Source organism: Chiloscyllium plagiosum, unplaced genomic scaffold, assembly GCF_037043375.1.
Source record: "Chiloscyllium plagiosum isolate Xiang-an unplaced genomic scaffold, Cpla_swu_hap1 HiC_scaffold_4, whole genome shotgun sequence".
NCBI lineage: Eukaryota > Metazoa > Chordata > Chondrichthyes > Orectolobiformes > Hemiscylliidae > Chiloscyllium > Chiloscyllium plagiosum.
Genome location: NW_028270142.1, coordinates 111916697 through 111931831, shown reverse-complemented (window position 1 = coordinate 111931831; position 15135 = coordinate 111916697). Strand labels below are relative to the sequence as shown.

The 15135-nt window shown below is 40.2% G+C and overlaps 1 protein-coding gene across 2 annotated transcripts in view; it reads right to left on the bottom strand.

Moving 5' to 3' along the window:
- Positions 1-4767: 4767 nt before the first annotated feature.
- Positions 4768-15135, bottom strand: part of wnt9a (wingless-type MMTV integration site family, member 9A) — an 84091-nt gene continuing 73723 nt past the window's right edge. For both annotated transcript variants that reach the window (XM_043687930.2, XM_043687931.2), the window contains one exon: positions 4768-14729. In XM_043687930.2, coding sequence (XP_043543865.1) covers positions 14247-14729 — 483 coding nt within the window. In that variant the 3' untranslated portion in view covers positions 4768-14246. The remainder of the gene's footprint in view (positions 14730-15135) is intronic.

Sequence of the window (15135 nt, the reverse complement as noted above, 5' to 3'; positions counted from 1 at the left end):
AAAGACCCCACCATCAGGGATATATTTCCCTCCCCACCCCTTTCCACCTTCCGCAAAGACCGTTCCCTCCATGACTACCTGGTCAGGTCCACGCCCCCCTACAGCCCACCCTCCCATCCTGGCACCTTCCCCTGCCATCGCAGGAACTGTAAAGCCTGCGCCCACACCTCCTCCCTCACCTCTATCCAAGGCCCTAAAGAAGCCTTCCACATCCATCAAAGTTTTACCTGCACATCCACTAATATCATTTATTGTATCCATTGCTCCCGATGCAGTCTCCTCTACATTGGGGAGACTGGGCACCTCCTAGCAGAGTGCTTTAGGAAACATCTCCGAGACACCCGCACCAATCAACCACACCACCCCGTGGCCCAACATTTCAACTCCCCCTCCCATTCTGCCGAGGACATGGAGGTCCTGGGCCTCCTTCACCGCCGCTCCCACACCACCAGACGCCTGGAGGAAGAACGCCTCATCTTCCGCCTCGGAGCACTTCAACCCCAGGGCATCAATGTGGACTTCAACAGTTTCCTCATTTCCCCTTCCCCCACCTCACCCACGTTCCAAACTTCTAGCTCAGCACTGTCCCCATGTCTTGTCCGGACTTGTCCTACTTGCCTATCTCTTTTTCCACCTATCCACTCCACCCTCTCCTCCCTGACCTATCACCTTCATCCCCTCCCCCACTCACCTATTGTACTCTATGCTACTTTCTCCCCATCCCCACCCTCCTCTAGCTTATCTCTCCACGTTTCAGGCTCTCTGCCGTTATTCCTGATGAAGGGCTTTTGCCCGAAACGTCGATTTCGCTGCTCCTTGAACTGCTGTGCTCTTCCAGCACCACTAATCCAGGAAGAGCATTTTGATGTGATTTGACTTGAAATGCACTATATAAGACACTAGTCAGACCACAGCTGGAATTCTGTGAACAGTTTTGGGCCACTTATCTAAGGAAAGACACACTGGCATTGGAGGCAGCCTAGAGAATGTCCACTAGGTTGATCTTGCATTTGGATGGGATTTATTATGAGGACGGTTTGAGTACATTGAGCCTGTACTCATTGGATTTAAGAAGAATGAGAGGCAATGTTGTTGAAAAGTACATGATTCTTAGGGGACTTGGCAGGGTAGATGCTGAGACATTGCTTCTCTTGTGGGAGACTGCAGGACCAGAGCACATCATCGCAGAGTAAGGAGTCACCCACTTAAGACAGAGTTGAGGAAGATTATTTTGCTGTGAATTTGTGGAATTCTTTACCGCAGGGACTGTAAAAGTTGAGTCAAACAGTATTCAAGAATGAGATGACAGATTTTTAATCAATAAGAAAATCAAGTGTTAAAGGAAAAAGCAAGAAAGTGGAGTTGAGGATTATCAGATCAGCCCCATGATCTCTTTGAATGCTGGAGCAAGCTCAATGGATTGAATGGCCTACATCTGCTCCCACATCTTATGGTTGTGTGGTGTTGAGTGACTTTTACATCTTACTCATTGATTGGTGCTATCATGGATTGAGATTTGCATCCTGAATACAGTGATCAAACTTCAGTGAAAGGATAAGGCTTCTTCTGCAGTATTGTGTCCAGTTCTGACCGCCCTGCTGTAGGAAAGATATTATCAAGCCGGAGAGGGTTCAGAAGAAATTTATCAGCATGTTGCTGGGAATGGAGGGTTTAAGTTATAAGGAGAGCTGGATAGGGTGGAACTTTTTTCACTGGAGCGTAAGAGGTTGAGAGGTGACCTTATCGAGATTTATAAAATAATGATGGATATAGTTAAGGTGAATGGCAGATATATTTCCCTCAGGTTGGGGGATTCAAAGACTAGAGGACATATTTTTAAAGTGAGAAGAGAAAGATTTTAAAAAGACATGGGAGCAATTTTTTTTACACAGAGAATGGCTGGTGCGTGGAATGAACTTGCAGAGGAAGTGGTAGATGCGGGTACAGTAACAACATTTAAAAGACTTCTAGATAAGTACATGAATAAGAAATGTTTGCAGGCTTATGGGCCAAGCACAAGCAAGTGAGACTAGTTTAGTTGGAGATTATGGTCGGTTTGGACTGGTTGCACTGAAGGGTCTGTTTCTGTGCTTCATGACTCTATAACTTGATGATTTCCCCACATGGTTGAAGCAGTGAGAATAAATCAGTCCAAAACATTAGACAATGGTGTTGCATTTTTGCTTATGAACTGGCTGACTTTTGATTCATCTATTTCAGTAGTCTAAGGGCTGAAGTATGGCTAGCATTCAGGAGCTAACTGATCCTGTCACTATAAACTGTGGCAGAGTTAATTCTTGTGATCAATAAAGGCACAAGATCTGTTTGAGATTGATTACAGGTGGGTGAGATGAACCAAGCAATTGTTGCAGAGAGCTGGTTACAGACATGTCAGACTGAATGGACACTGTCTGTGCTACAACCATTCTGTTATTCTAATTATTGGTGCTATTTTGCATGATTGTTAGCCTGGCAGCTGCTTGATTCCAATCCTCAGGAGATATCTTAAAGCTAGAAAATCAATCAAAAATAATTGGTTCTCTTTCTCCTCCTCTATGCTTTGTTTTGAAATTTATTTGGTTGCAATTTCACTCCCTCATAAAACATGTGAAGTTTGACCTTTGGCATCTGACGTGTAGTATGTGTGGTTCATGATGTATGAAGTGTGATTTTTGGCATGTGATGTGCGGAGTGTAATGTGTGACATGTGATGCCTGACATACGTGGAGTAGAATCTGTGATATGTGGATGGTTCTCTTTTTTTATATCAACATGTGATATATAAACACAAAGATATAATAGATTACAAGCAGAGATATTGGTCCTCAGCTGTCAGTTGAATAGCCAGCAGACAGATGTGATTTCCAACCCATCAGTCAGAACTGCACTTAAACTTACATCCTAGTTTAATAGAGATCAGTTAACTACATAACTGGAATAAATATTTCCACCAACTATTACTCACACCATATTGTATTCTCCAGATCAGATGCAGAATTACTAGAGACATAATATACGTCTATCTGTCATACCCATGAAACATTACTTAATAGCTACTGCAAGAGTGTACTTTGCTCTAATGCACCGGTGTGACTCTTTACTGTATTAAACTTGGCAATTCCAGATATTTTTCTGGATAACAGTATGAATTGACTAATATTGCAGTGCTCCATGCTGTTGGAATTTAAGATCATATGACCCTACCTCAGGTCCAATTTGTTCCAAAATATTAACATCCAGAAGGAAGGGGAACATTCATCCCATTGGTCGCTCACCATATTGGAGCCCCCAAAGGCCTGAAAGTAGTGAATTAAAACTTACTAATTCAGGAGAAATGGACATCACTAGCTGGGGTAGTATTGATTGCCATTCCTAATAGTACTTGGGACGGTAGTAATGAGCTGCCATCTTGAACTGCTGCAGTCCAGGTGGTGGAGGTATACCCACAATGCTGTTAAGGAGGGTATTCCAGGACTTTGGCCAAAATGATAATGAAGGGATGTTGACATAGTTCCAAGTCAGGATTGTGTGTGGTTTTTAAGGAGAACTTGTAGGTGGTTGCATTCCCATGTATTTACTGCCATTGTTTTTTCCATATGCACGGTCATAAGTTTAGAAGGTACACAGACTTTGAGAGTCAAGAGGTAAGTTAATCACTGTAGTGTACATAACCTCTAATCTGCTCTTGAGGTCACAGTATTCATATTGCTGGTCCTGTTCAATTTCTGGGTTAGTGGTAACCCACCAGGATGTTGATAGTGGGAGATTCAGTGATGGTAATGCCATTGAATTTCATGGGGAGATGTTTAGATTCTGTCTTGTCAGACATAGTCATTACTTGGCATTTGTGCGATACAAATTGCCACTTTTCAGCCCAAATCTAGATATTTTCCAGGTCTTACTGCATTTGGATATGGGCCATTTCAGAAGCTAAGATATTGTAAATGGCGTGGAACATTGTGCAACAATCAGCAAACATTCCCAACTCTGATCCCATGATGGAGGGATGGCCCCTTCCTCAACTCTCCCTACCCAGAAAATCTGAATTTCAGAGTTTTGTAAGTTCCCAGAGGGTAATGGATAGGACAGATACTTGGAGATTGCTTCCTGTTGCAGACAAAACTAAAATGAAGGAATGCAGTTTAGGAAGTGTAAAACAAATTGCCAGAGGAGTTGTGGAGGTGGGTACAATTACGACGTTTAAAAGATGCCTGAACGGGTACATGAATAAGAAGGCTTTAGAGGGATCTGGGCCAAATGCTGGCAAATGGGACGAGACCAGTTTAGGATATCTGGTCGGTATGGATGAGTTGGGCCAAAGGATGCTGTACATCGATATGATTCTAAGAAGTCTATCTCCCCTTTAAGACAGACATTAAATTATTATCCCTCTAGGTTGTTGTATGAGAATCCCTTTCCCCAGAAAGCAATGGAGGCTATGCATTTAAATTTATTCAACTCTGAGTTAGATAGATTTTTGACTGAAAAATAAGTCATGTGTTATGGGAGCAGGCAGGAAAGTGGAGGATTTAAAATGACAACTAGATTAGCCATGATCTTATTGAATAGTGGAGCAGGCCAAATTACCTGCTGCTTCTCCCAAGTTCTATTTTCCTGTTTCTGTTTCCAAACACTATCCATGGTGCCTTTTCTAAATTTTAACTCCCAATTGAGATGTGTCTCCCATCCTGGTCTATGAAGCCTTCCCTCATTCTGATTTCTGAATATTAGATGTGAGAAGGATGAATACAAAACACATTTGAAAAATAATTCACAATTCATTTATTTCCAAAATTCTCTTGCTTTTGGTATACCAAGGTGTTAAATAACTTAAATACATCCTCCACAGTCACTCTGAAGAATCAGTACATTACCTACAAGCTATGCACATGAGGTAGAAACAAATAATTTAGGCTCCATTAGACTCTGTGAGAAAAAAAACACACATAACCTGGGTATGTTAGTATCAGGAGTGCAATGACTGCAAGTTTGTTTTTCTTTTTCCACTATCCATCCAGTTAAATTTGCAATATACATGTAGCAAACGCTCCTGCTGTCAAATCTTGATATTCCAGATTCCCGCACCTTGTCTGACTAGGAAATGTTCATTAACATTGCAGTGCAGTACAAAGGGAATGTTGCATTGTCAGAGGTATTGCTACTTGGATGAAATGTTGAGTCTATATCCAATCTGTTCAGTTCAACATTAAAAAGAACTCACTGCATTGCCATAAAGAGGTTGGAAAGGTTTGCAAGTATCAATTGGTTATTCAACTCACTGTTTCTGCAGTCTTGCCATTTGCATCATGACTGCAATTTTCTCTATAAAACAAAAAGTGTCTGTATTTCAAAGTTGTCACAACCAAAACTGATTTGCAAATCTCTGCCAACACTATTTCTCGAATGCAAAATTTGCAATCTGGAAGGATAAAAGGAAAATGTATCTAGGAACAGCAACATCTCAAAGTTTCACTCAAAGCTACAAATCATTCTGACTTGAATATATATTGCCATTACTTAATCATTACTGGGTGAAAATCCCAGTGGTCTCAACTTTACGTTTTGTTATGAATACCAGCACTGTACAGAATGCATCAGTTCAAAGCGGCTCTCCACCAACTTCTAAGGGATAACTAGAGAAGAGCAATAAATGCTGGCCTTGCCAGCAATGTTCATAATTTTAATATGTGGACTGATTTTTAATATTTCCCAAGAGATTTTTTTCTGATTTCTTCTTGGGATCAGGGCATTGAGTTTTGTGACTATCAAGGGTACTGCTGTGAAAGGCACAGACTATTTTCTTTGAGCTCATTAGGGCAGCCTATGAGAGTAAAGCACCTACAGCATCACTTCCTAGAACAACTTATGTGACAGTCATTAGAGTGAGGCAAGTTCAGAGGCTGATTGAAAAATACTGGCCAATTTAATCAAACTGCATCAAACTTTGGGGCACTACATAACACAAGGGGTTTCACCAGAATAACTGCATTGGAGCATAGTACAAAGTTCTCATTGGACTCTATCCAATATTAATATTTCTCCCTAGTAAATGTGGCCAGAACCATGTGATACATTTTTATATTTTATTCCTCTTTACTTCAAACTGTAAAATATTGGAATAATGTCTTAAGTGGAGTTAGGTGGTCTCTGGTTCAAATAGACTAGATAGCTTCTAACTCTAGAGTCTCACGTGCTGTATTGTGTAAATGGTATCACTGACCACAGATTAACACTTGAGAGTGAGATAAGCTGGAAAGGGCAGAAGTGCACACTGGTCAGAATTTGACCCTTGCTTCAGAGCTGGTTACATTTGGTGCTCCAAGAGAAAGTTAAGAACTTATAAGTTATATCAAGGCAAGTGACCAGCCAGCCTCTGCACTTGTGTCTACCTCCTTCCTCAGGAAGCAAGAATTTCAATGTCACTGTGGGTCAGGGATATCTGCTTAATAATGTGTTAGTGATGTCTAGAGATAGGATCAATCTAAGAATATCTGCTGGAATGAAATTAAAACATCATACTTTTCCTCAGCATAAATCTAATGGTCTAAACATTCAGGGCCAAATTATTTCGAAATATCCTGTTCTGTTAACTAACAAATAAAAACCAAATCAGCAGGGGGAGCAGAACGGATGGATACATGCTTTAGATGTAGGTCTTGGGCAATACTGAACAAGAATCCTTCACTAGCTATTAAGTCTTTTTCCTCAGCTGCTAGGAAAGCCCTTTCTATGCATTTCCAGCATTTTCGGATATCACAGATTTTTGTTTTCTCATTTTGACTCCACAACCTTATCAAAGCCTTGTGGGATCCTCAGCTACTGGACACTCAGGGTTAAAGTGCTTGAGGTGGTGGAAATTCAGGAGGAGATGGTCAAGGAATTAATGAGATGTTGCAAACTGGCTTGAAAAGAGAAAGACTGTAACCATTGCACTCCTAATTAATGTCAATATAAAGTATATGTGCCGCATTAACTGAGACGTATTAATACCACAGGAGAACAGGAGAAAACTCAGTATTTACAATTTACAAGAGCAAAATATATCCACATTAAATAGTATATATTTAAATAATTACAGAAAGCATCCAGGTTCAGTGCGAGAATCCGCTTTCAAAGTCACGCAGCAACCCTCAATCTCCCTCATAGCCACTAGCGCCCATATACATGTACTCTTAAGCACACATACACATCCTTGCATGCACATATACACCACCACACATGTACAAAATACAAAAAAAATACACAATGGCATTCATTTGTTTTGTTCCCCATGTTTCTTTTGGGATGAAGCAACCCTATTTAAATGATTACCCCATGAAATTCCTCTCTGTGCTCTTTTAACAAACGGGGTTAATCTATTTTGCTTCCTCTGGAGATGAGTGGCAGAGTTCTGAATATACTAGCCCACAAAGTGCACCCTGAATACAGAAAGCATCTCAACGCACTAAACATGAAGAAGTAGAAAACGAAGCATATCAAGCATTCATGAAAATAATGGGGAGGACCCAAGAGAATGGAGTTGGAGCGTGGCTGGAGAACAATCAGAAGAGGCGGAGTATTTTTGGCAGTCTGGGGAATAATGAAGAGGATTCAGTGGGAGGTGGGGACAAGGATATGAGCTGAGTGTTGGAATATGTGTGAGGGGGAAACCACTCAGCTAGCAGCAGCAAGACCTCAGGATGTTTGAAAGTAAAGCCAAATACCTCAGTTATGCAAAAGAAATACATTTAAATTGTAATACAAATCGAAGTTTTAATATTTACGTGAATGCTCTGCTTAACTGTAATGCAAATTTGATAAAACATTTGTGTAAAATATTATTGCTGTACTTTTAATATTATCAATTCCTCATTGAGTCTTCTAAAAACACTGTTGCCTGTCATTTATCAAAAATTAACCTAAGATACAAATAACATCTGACATTTTTTGGCTCTGTAAGTAAATACATGGCCCTATATACTTGCCTTAGTTACATCTTTAGCATTTAAATGTTCTCCTGGTCAGCCTCCCACTTTCACAATCCATAAATATAATCTCATCCAAAACTCTGCTTCCAATTTCCCATTCATCCATCTCCTCAGTGTTCTGCCAGCTATATTGACTTCCAATTCACCCACACATAGAATTTTAAAATTCTAATTCTTAGGTGCAAATTCTTTCATGAGTTTGTCCCTCACCATCCAATTAACTCTTTGCAACCCTCAGAAAATAATTCTGACCCACATTTCCATTGTCCCATCATTGGCAGCCATGGTTTTGGCCACTTCAGTTCTAAAGTCTGGAAATCTCTCTTAAATTATCTCTGCCTCTCCTTCTCATTCTTTTCCTTTAAATTTTATCTTATAGTAGTTCCTCAACTCATTTAAAGGTCCTCAGTAAACAGCCTAGAGTTACCCCTTTTGACAGTGGGGGAAAAAAAAACTGAACTCTCAAGCACGTACTCCTAGAATTCTGGATCCTTGTTTGTTTATTGCCAAAATAAGATTTCCTGATAAGAATTCTTCCCCTGCTGTTATCCCAAATTCTCTAAATTGGAAGATTCAGGATTTGCTTGCTGATTCCAATTATACAAGTGTGGAACACGTCAAACTCAAAGTGTTTAAAATGAGTATCAAAATAGGCCAGACATATTCCTGCTACGCAGTCTAGTCAATCGTGTATCTAAATGCGATTGAACTGAGGTGACTTGCTTGATGCATAATAGATCCAAAGGGAACTTGACAGGACAGATGTAGAAAGGATGCGTCCTCTTGTGGAGCTTCCAGAACCAGAGCTCACTTGTTAAAAACAAGGTATCCCAATTTCAGACAGAGATGATGAGAATTCTTTTTCCCTCACATCTTTTGAACTTCCTTTTTCAAAAAGCAGTGGAAAGCAGATTGAGTATTCGGAATAGGCAGGAAGGGGATGTGGAGCAATCGGATCAGCCATGATTTACTGAATGATGGTGCAGGCTTTCTACTCCTGCTTCAAACTCACTCACATGATCAGATCCTCTTTTGTACATAGTGAATTTTCACACACTCCAATAAATAACTTCAAAGAATGAATTATCCTAAGGACATGTTCCATGGGGCCCTAAATACAATTTCAGGCTCTTAGTGGTGGACCAGGTGGTGTGATACCAAGCCAGTAATCTGAACATTCCCACATGTTGGGTTTGAGCTTCTTGATACATTGCTACTAATAAAGTTAAGAAGTGACCTCTGCATTACCCCAATTTATTATAGACCAACTATTAATATGAAGAATCATGCTGAACTACAAGCCCTTCTGTAACTCCACCTCTGATAGTATGCATAAAAATGGAATTTAGACTCTCTATACCTTTTGTCATGAATAAAAGAGAACCACAATCTTCAAGCCTGCATAAATGCTGTCTGAAAAGTTAGCCTTTTTTCCATTCATTCATTCATGGAAAAGCCAATTCTCCACAAACCCTGTCACCAAGATATTCCCCTGTGGTTATTTGGTGTACCAGAACTAAGAGGCAATTGGCTGCATGATTTTCAGTAAAAACAAACTCCATATCATCTCTCCAGTACATAATTCATCAAAGTAACTCATCTTACATTGATCATATGCTGCTGTTCAGTACATCAGATATTCTTCAGAAGTGACAAAATCTATGCCTGAAATCAATGTTATTTCTACATAGCATCCTATTTATGAAAGTTTTGGAAATACTGTTTACCATTGTTTAATTGGAATCCTTTTTTAAAAAAAAGATTCTTGTTCACATGCTCCTTTTTAACATTCTTTTTGTCAATAGTTATTTGTTCAGTTGAGTTAGAGAAAGGTGTCCTTGGTCCATTGTGGAGATGTCAGCTTGGTTAGAAATAGTGGATGCCTCAAAATCTTAGTTAGGTTTTAGAATGTCACTTAACAGAGTGACCAGAGACAACCTTCGCCTCAAGTGATTCCTGGAGATTTTTGATCCAATTCTCTGACACACACACACACACACACACACACACACAGCCATTGCACCCCTTCCCTCCCTCTAACATTTACATATTTTATAATATATAAAATATATATTTATGATTAGAACTGACCGGTTCTGTGACCGTTATAGTATAGATTACAGCAATGAGCACACTTTTATCAGCCAGTGGTGCACTGTGGTAGAAAGTTAAAGTAAAGCCTTTCAGATACTGCTACCAGGGTCAATATAATCTGTACTGTGCTAGTCATTTATAACGCACCCTGTAATAGTAGGGGTTTGCATCATGTTTACTTTGCCTCATTTAAAGAATAGGATTTGTCATCCACCTCTTGGTATGAACACATGTTCCAAAACATGATTGCATAACTTTTTAAATATGTTTCTTCCTCAGCTTCAAATTACTTTCCTCCCCTGTTTCAACGGCACTGCCTGGTGAGTTCAGCACCATCTCATAGTAGATGAAGATTGAACCCAAGATGAATTGTGACTGAGAACAAACTTATCCTTGAATCAACATCTACACACCCCACACATAAGTGCCTGCCAGTTGGAGTCATTGGATAGCAATCTGGAGCAGGAACATTTTCTGATTTTCCCATTCTGTCTTCGAGCGCAGAGGTCCTGAGCCCAATCATTGCATTTAAGATTGTTTTCTTGCTGAGATCAGCTTATTCTGTGTATGAAACTGGGCCTTGTATGGCTCAGTTCCATTCTCAGAAGTATACAGCTTCGGCATTGAAGACATTTTTAGTTCTCCCAGCACATTATAGTTTATAGGGTGTGTTATAAGTTGAGCGTATAACACATTAATAAGTCATTTTCAAAACCTATCAACTTTTTTGATAATTCTATAAAGTTAATAATGAGGCTTTTCACCATATTTGCATGCACTGAACCCTCTATCCCCAATTCCACACTTGACGAACGTAGCTCTTTTCACTGGTTCTGGGAGTTCTCGTCCTCATATTGTTCAGCATTTTCTTGCAGAATTAATTTGGCCTAAGTGGCTTCCACATTGTCAAAAAAATCTCTTGGCTGCAAGAAACCATCTTGAGTATAACTTCGAACCCAAGGTGCTAGAATTGTCTCAGTTTAAGAAACAGATGGTATGGATCCATGTAATGTTAAAAACTCTGATGTGACTTGGCATTTTGGGGGATAAGTGGTCTGAATTATTGATAATAATCTGATGCATGGGGCACAGTCAGTATGTAATAGGCCTTTCGGCCGAATGGATCAGTCACACATCCAAGAGAGCTTCAATTTCGTAGAAATACAGTATTTACTGACTTGTGAATAAGAGATAGTCATTTTTGATTAGAATTAGATCTAATCATAATTAATCACTCCATATTTGATTTGCATTCTAATAAGATCCAATGAACTCAAGACTCCCCACCCAAACTGTTCCAGGTACTGTAATTGTTTTAAAAGTTGACGCAATGCTGATATTCAACCATTAGATGCCACCAGCATATTCAATGAATACTATTTACAAGCCATGTTTGTTGCATGAATATTTTTCAGAAGGTGAGACGTAACGGGGTTGTATCTTCCAGCTGATCCTTTAGGTAATCCTGTTTGTGCAGTCTGCTCACTTCAGCTCTGAATAGTTCCCAGCTGAGCTACTAATATCTGAATCCATCTTGTAGAGATTAGGGGATGTCAGGGTTAAATAGCTGTTTGTGAACATGCACGGTGATACGTCAAATTGTTATAATAGAGTGTGGAATATGCAATTACGCCACTTTTTTAGATCTCCCAACAGTTAAATCCACTTAAGCACAGTAGATTAGTATCAGAGACCAGCTTTTCCATTAACATGTTTCACCATGTCTATATTAAGGTCTGCTAGTCTTCAGTCTGAACAATCACAATCAGAGGAATAATATCTCATCCTTGCTGAACCTTACAGCATTTGACAGTCAAGTCTGTACACAATCTTTAGAGTTCTTTAACATTATTTTCTTTCTGTCACATGTAGTTGAACTACAACAGTCACAGTACGAGAACAATGGATAAAGCTCTGACTATTCGGACAGTTGGAAACTGGAATATTCTGAACCTTCAACTGCAATGCCCATTTCCAATTTGGGTTTCCACTGAAAGCTACATTGACATGGTCAGTGGTTTGCTGGTGTTTATACTGGTAGTCATTATTCAACCAGTTGAGGAGAAAGAGCCACACTTCTAGTCTGTTTTGTATCTCAAATCTTTTACATGTGCAAATCCTGCTTTCCTAGTACCTCAAATTGCCCATTCAATAGAAATCCACAGGCTATTGGCGAACATTTAGCTTGCAGACCTTGTTTATTATGAATACCACAACGTAATGAGATCATTACGTCATTGAAGCGTGGGAACTCATAGCCAGACTCTGGGGCCATGTAACTGTCCAGAGTTCACAATTTATGGCCAGTTTGTATGAGCTCTTTTGCGCCAATTAATGTTAAACTGGGATGGTCCCAGACCCAATATAAACAGATCATTAATGTCTATTGGCATGGATACTACTACACAGTGGGTCTGCATCTTCTGGGAGCCTGACAATTAACAGCCACTGGAGTGAGGAGACTTTCATCTGCCTGGTACCTCAGCTGGATTCAAACGCACTTCTCCCAAATGAACGGACCTGAACATATTAGCACTCTTCACTAAGCCCCTTATATGTACAAAAGCTGCTTTGTCTGGCTTCTTGTTCTAATTGCACTATGGAGACCTATTTTCTTTTAACAACCCAACCTGAACCCTGCAGAACAAACATGAAAACCAAGTGACCTTCAGAAAAGGCATGTTAAGGTTAGGGAAAGCTTTGCCAAGAACTTGCCAGAATTCGAAATAAAATCATGAAAAGTCTCATGCATTTTCTTTCTAATCACCACACAGCCCTCTACCCCTATCCCCACCTCTCTCTTGCTGGAAGAAATGGATTTCTTGCTGAAACTCAGTACTATAGGAACAGTCCAGCTATCGTCATCGCATTGTTATTCCCTGTGAGCTGAGAAAGTAAGGGTTGTGAGCCTATTCCGTCATAATGGGTGATAGTGGCATCTTTGCTTAAACCCAACTTACTTCCATACTCAAACACTAACAATAGCTGTCAGAGTGTAATAGTTAGGAACTGAAGGTCATGGCTAACTGTCCTCTCCTAACCCTGGAATACTGCTCTCACTTTCCCCAACAAAGATTATCTAGTTCAGCACTGGGACTGAACCCTACTTAAAGGGCAACTTTCTTCAATATATTTCTGTATCTGTTGTCAACACATGTCCCTTCTTATGCCCTTGGGACACTTGCAGTACCATCCGTCATAGTTAGTTCACACCAGTAGCCATTCTTCACTGAGCTAGGTGATGAATGTCAGCATTCTGCACATTTATGAAAGTTGTCCCAGCCAAACCCAGACTTGACCTCAGATTCATTTCTAGCAAAGGTTACTGGATAGTAATCAGAAATTGGTGAGAGTCTACTTCCCTTTCCTTAAGTATAGGGCACTTAGATCAGTTGCATTAGCATTCTCTCCATTCTATTAATTTGACATAGGCATAGAATCAAATGTTAGTGTTCTCTGGTCTATGATTTGCCATTATGTCAAGGAGTACATTTGCACCCTAATATTGTACAATGAACATATGCAAGGAGCAAATTTTGTAAAATAGGTGTTACTCAATGATGCCTTGAGTATGGCCTGAAGTCCCACTAAATATGTTAAAAGTTTGGAGGTTGTGACTACCTTTTCAGTAATCACTTATCCCATTGGATTTACCTACTTGTTACATGTTGGCTTTTTAAATTGTTTCTTTACTCTTCTGCACTGCAGTCCAGATGAAACCTGCTAGATCTTCCATATTTACCTAGCCTGTTTAAAAGCTTCTAAGTAATATCAATAATTACTTAATTGAGGGTTGAATGATATACATGGACCTTAAACTGAACATCCCCAGTTGTCAGTCATTGGAACTGCATTTCCCAAATTCTTAATTGGCTCGTGAGCGTGATAGTTACTGAAGGTTTCATTGATATGTTCAGTTGATGCTGATGACAGTTAATTATATCCAGGATGTTGGAGTGAACTGGTTTCTCTAGAACCAGGTGTTAAACCGATTGGTATTTATCTTCTCTGCATTTTTGACTTCAGACTCTGAATTCAAGAGATGTGTTATAAAGTTTATACATTTTCTGTACATTAAAATGGAATTCCGGAGTTATTGGGATTTATTGCAGTATTTCCTCAGGCAAAATGTCCATGGTCCACACCATGACTCCCCAGGGCCCTTCCCATAGGAACGCAGAAGCTTTAGTCTTTGCAGGTGTAAATCTCTTCTCTTTGAGTACATTGCTTACACTCCACATAACAACACCAGCGCACTTGGCACTGACAGGGTCGAGTCACTACTCGGCTCTGAGTATTGTGCCCCCGACCACAGCAGATGCTCTCACAGTTCTTGTCCTTATAGCACTTGCGTGTTGCAGTGCCAGGTGAGTACTTGCTGGGCCGGCAGAAACTTGGTGAGTCATCAATATATACCAAATCAGTAGTCCTTGGGATTTGATGCTGTTGGTGATGAGTAGCAGCGATGGCCTTTTTCGGTGGGGTAATCTCTCCTTCGCCAGTCGCTTCATTAGTCGTGCTGCCTACTTTGAGCGAGGTTTCATATTTCAATTTGAGCAATTTGCCAATCTCGTGGAAAGGGGACAGCTGCCTCCAGCAAGTCCGAACAGTACAGGAACCAGAAACACCGTGGCATTTGCAGGTGGTCTCCACACCAGATTTGATAACCTGTAGGGAAGACAGGGATACAGACATCAGTCAACATTAAAAACATACATAACTGGGGACTCAACAGTAAGGATCACATTAGAAGTAAACTTGGTTTCATAGAACTATACATCAGTTGGCCTATTATACCTGTCTAGCTCTTTAACCTACAAGTCCTACTGTCTTTGGTCTTTCTCCACAGCCTATGAAAATCCTGCTTTTCAAAGATTTATCCAATTTACTTATAGAGTCAGATGTACAGCACAGAAACAGACCTTTCGATCCAACATCCCACATATCCTAACTCAATCTAGTCCCATTTGCCAGCACTTGGCCCATACCCCTCTAAACCCTTCCTATTCATATAGCTATCAGATGCTTTCAAAATACTGCAATTGCACCAACCTCAACCACTTCCTCTGGCAGC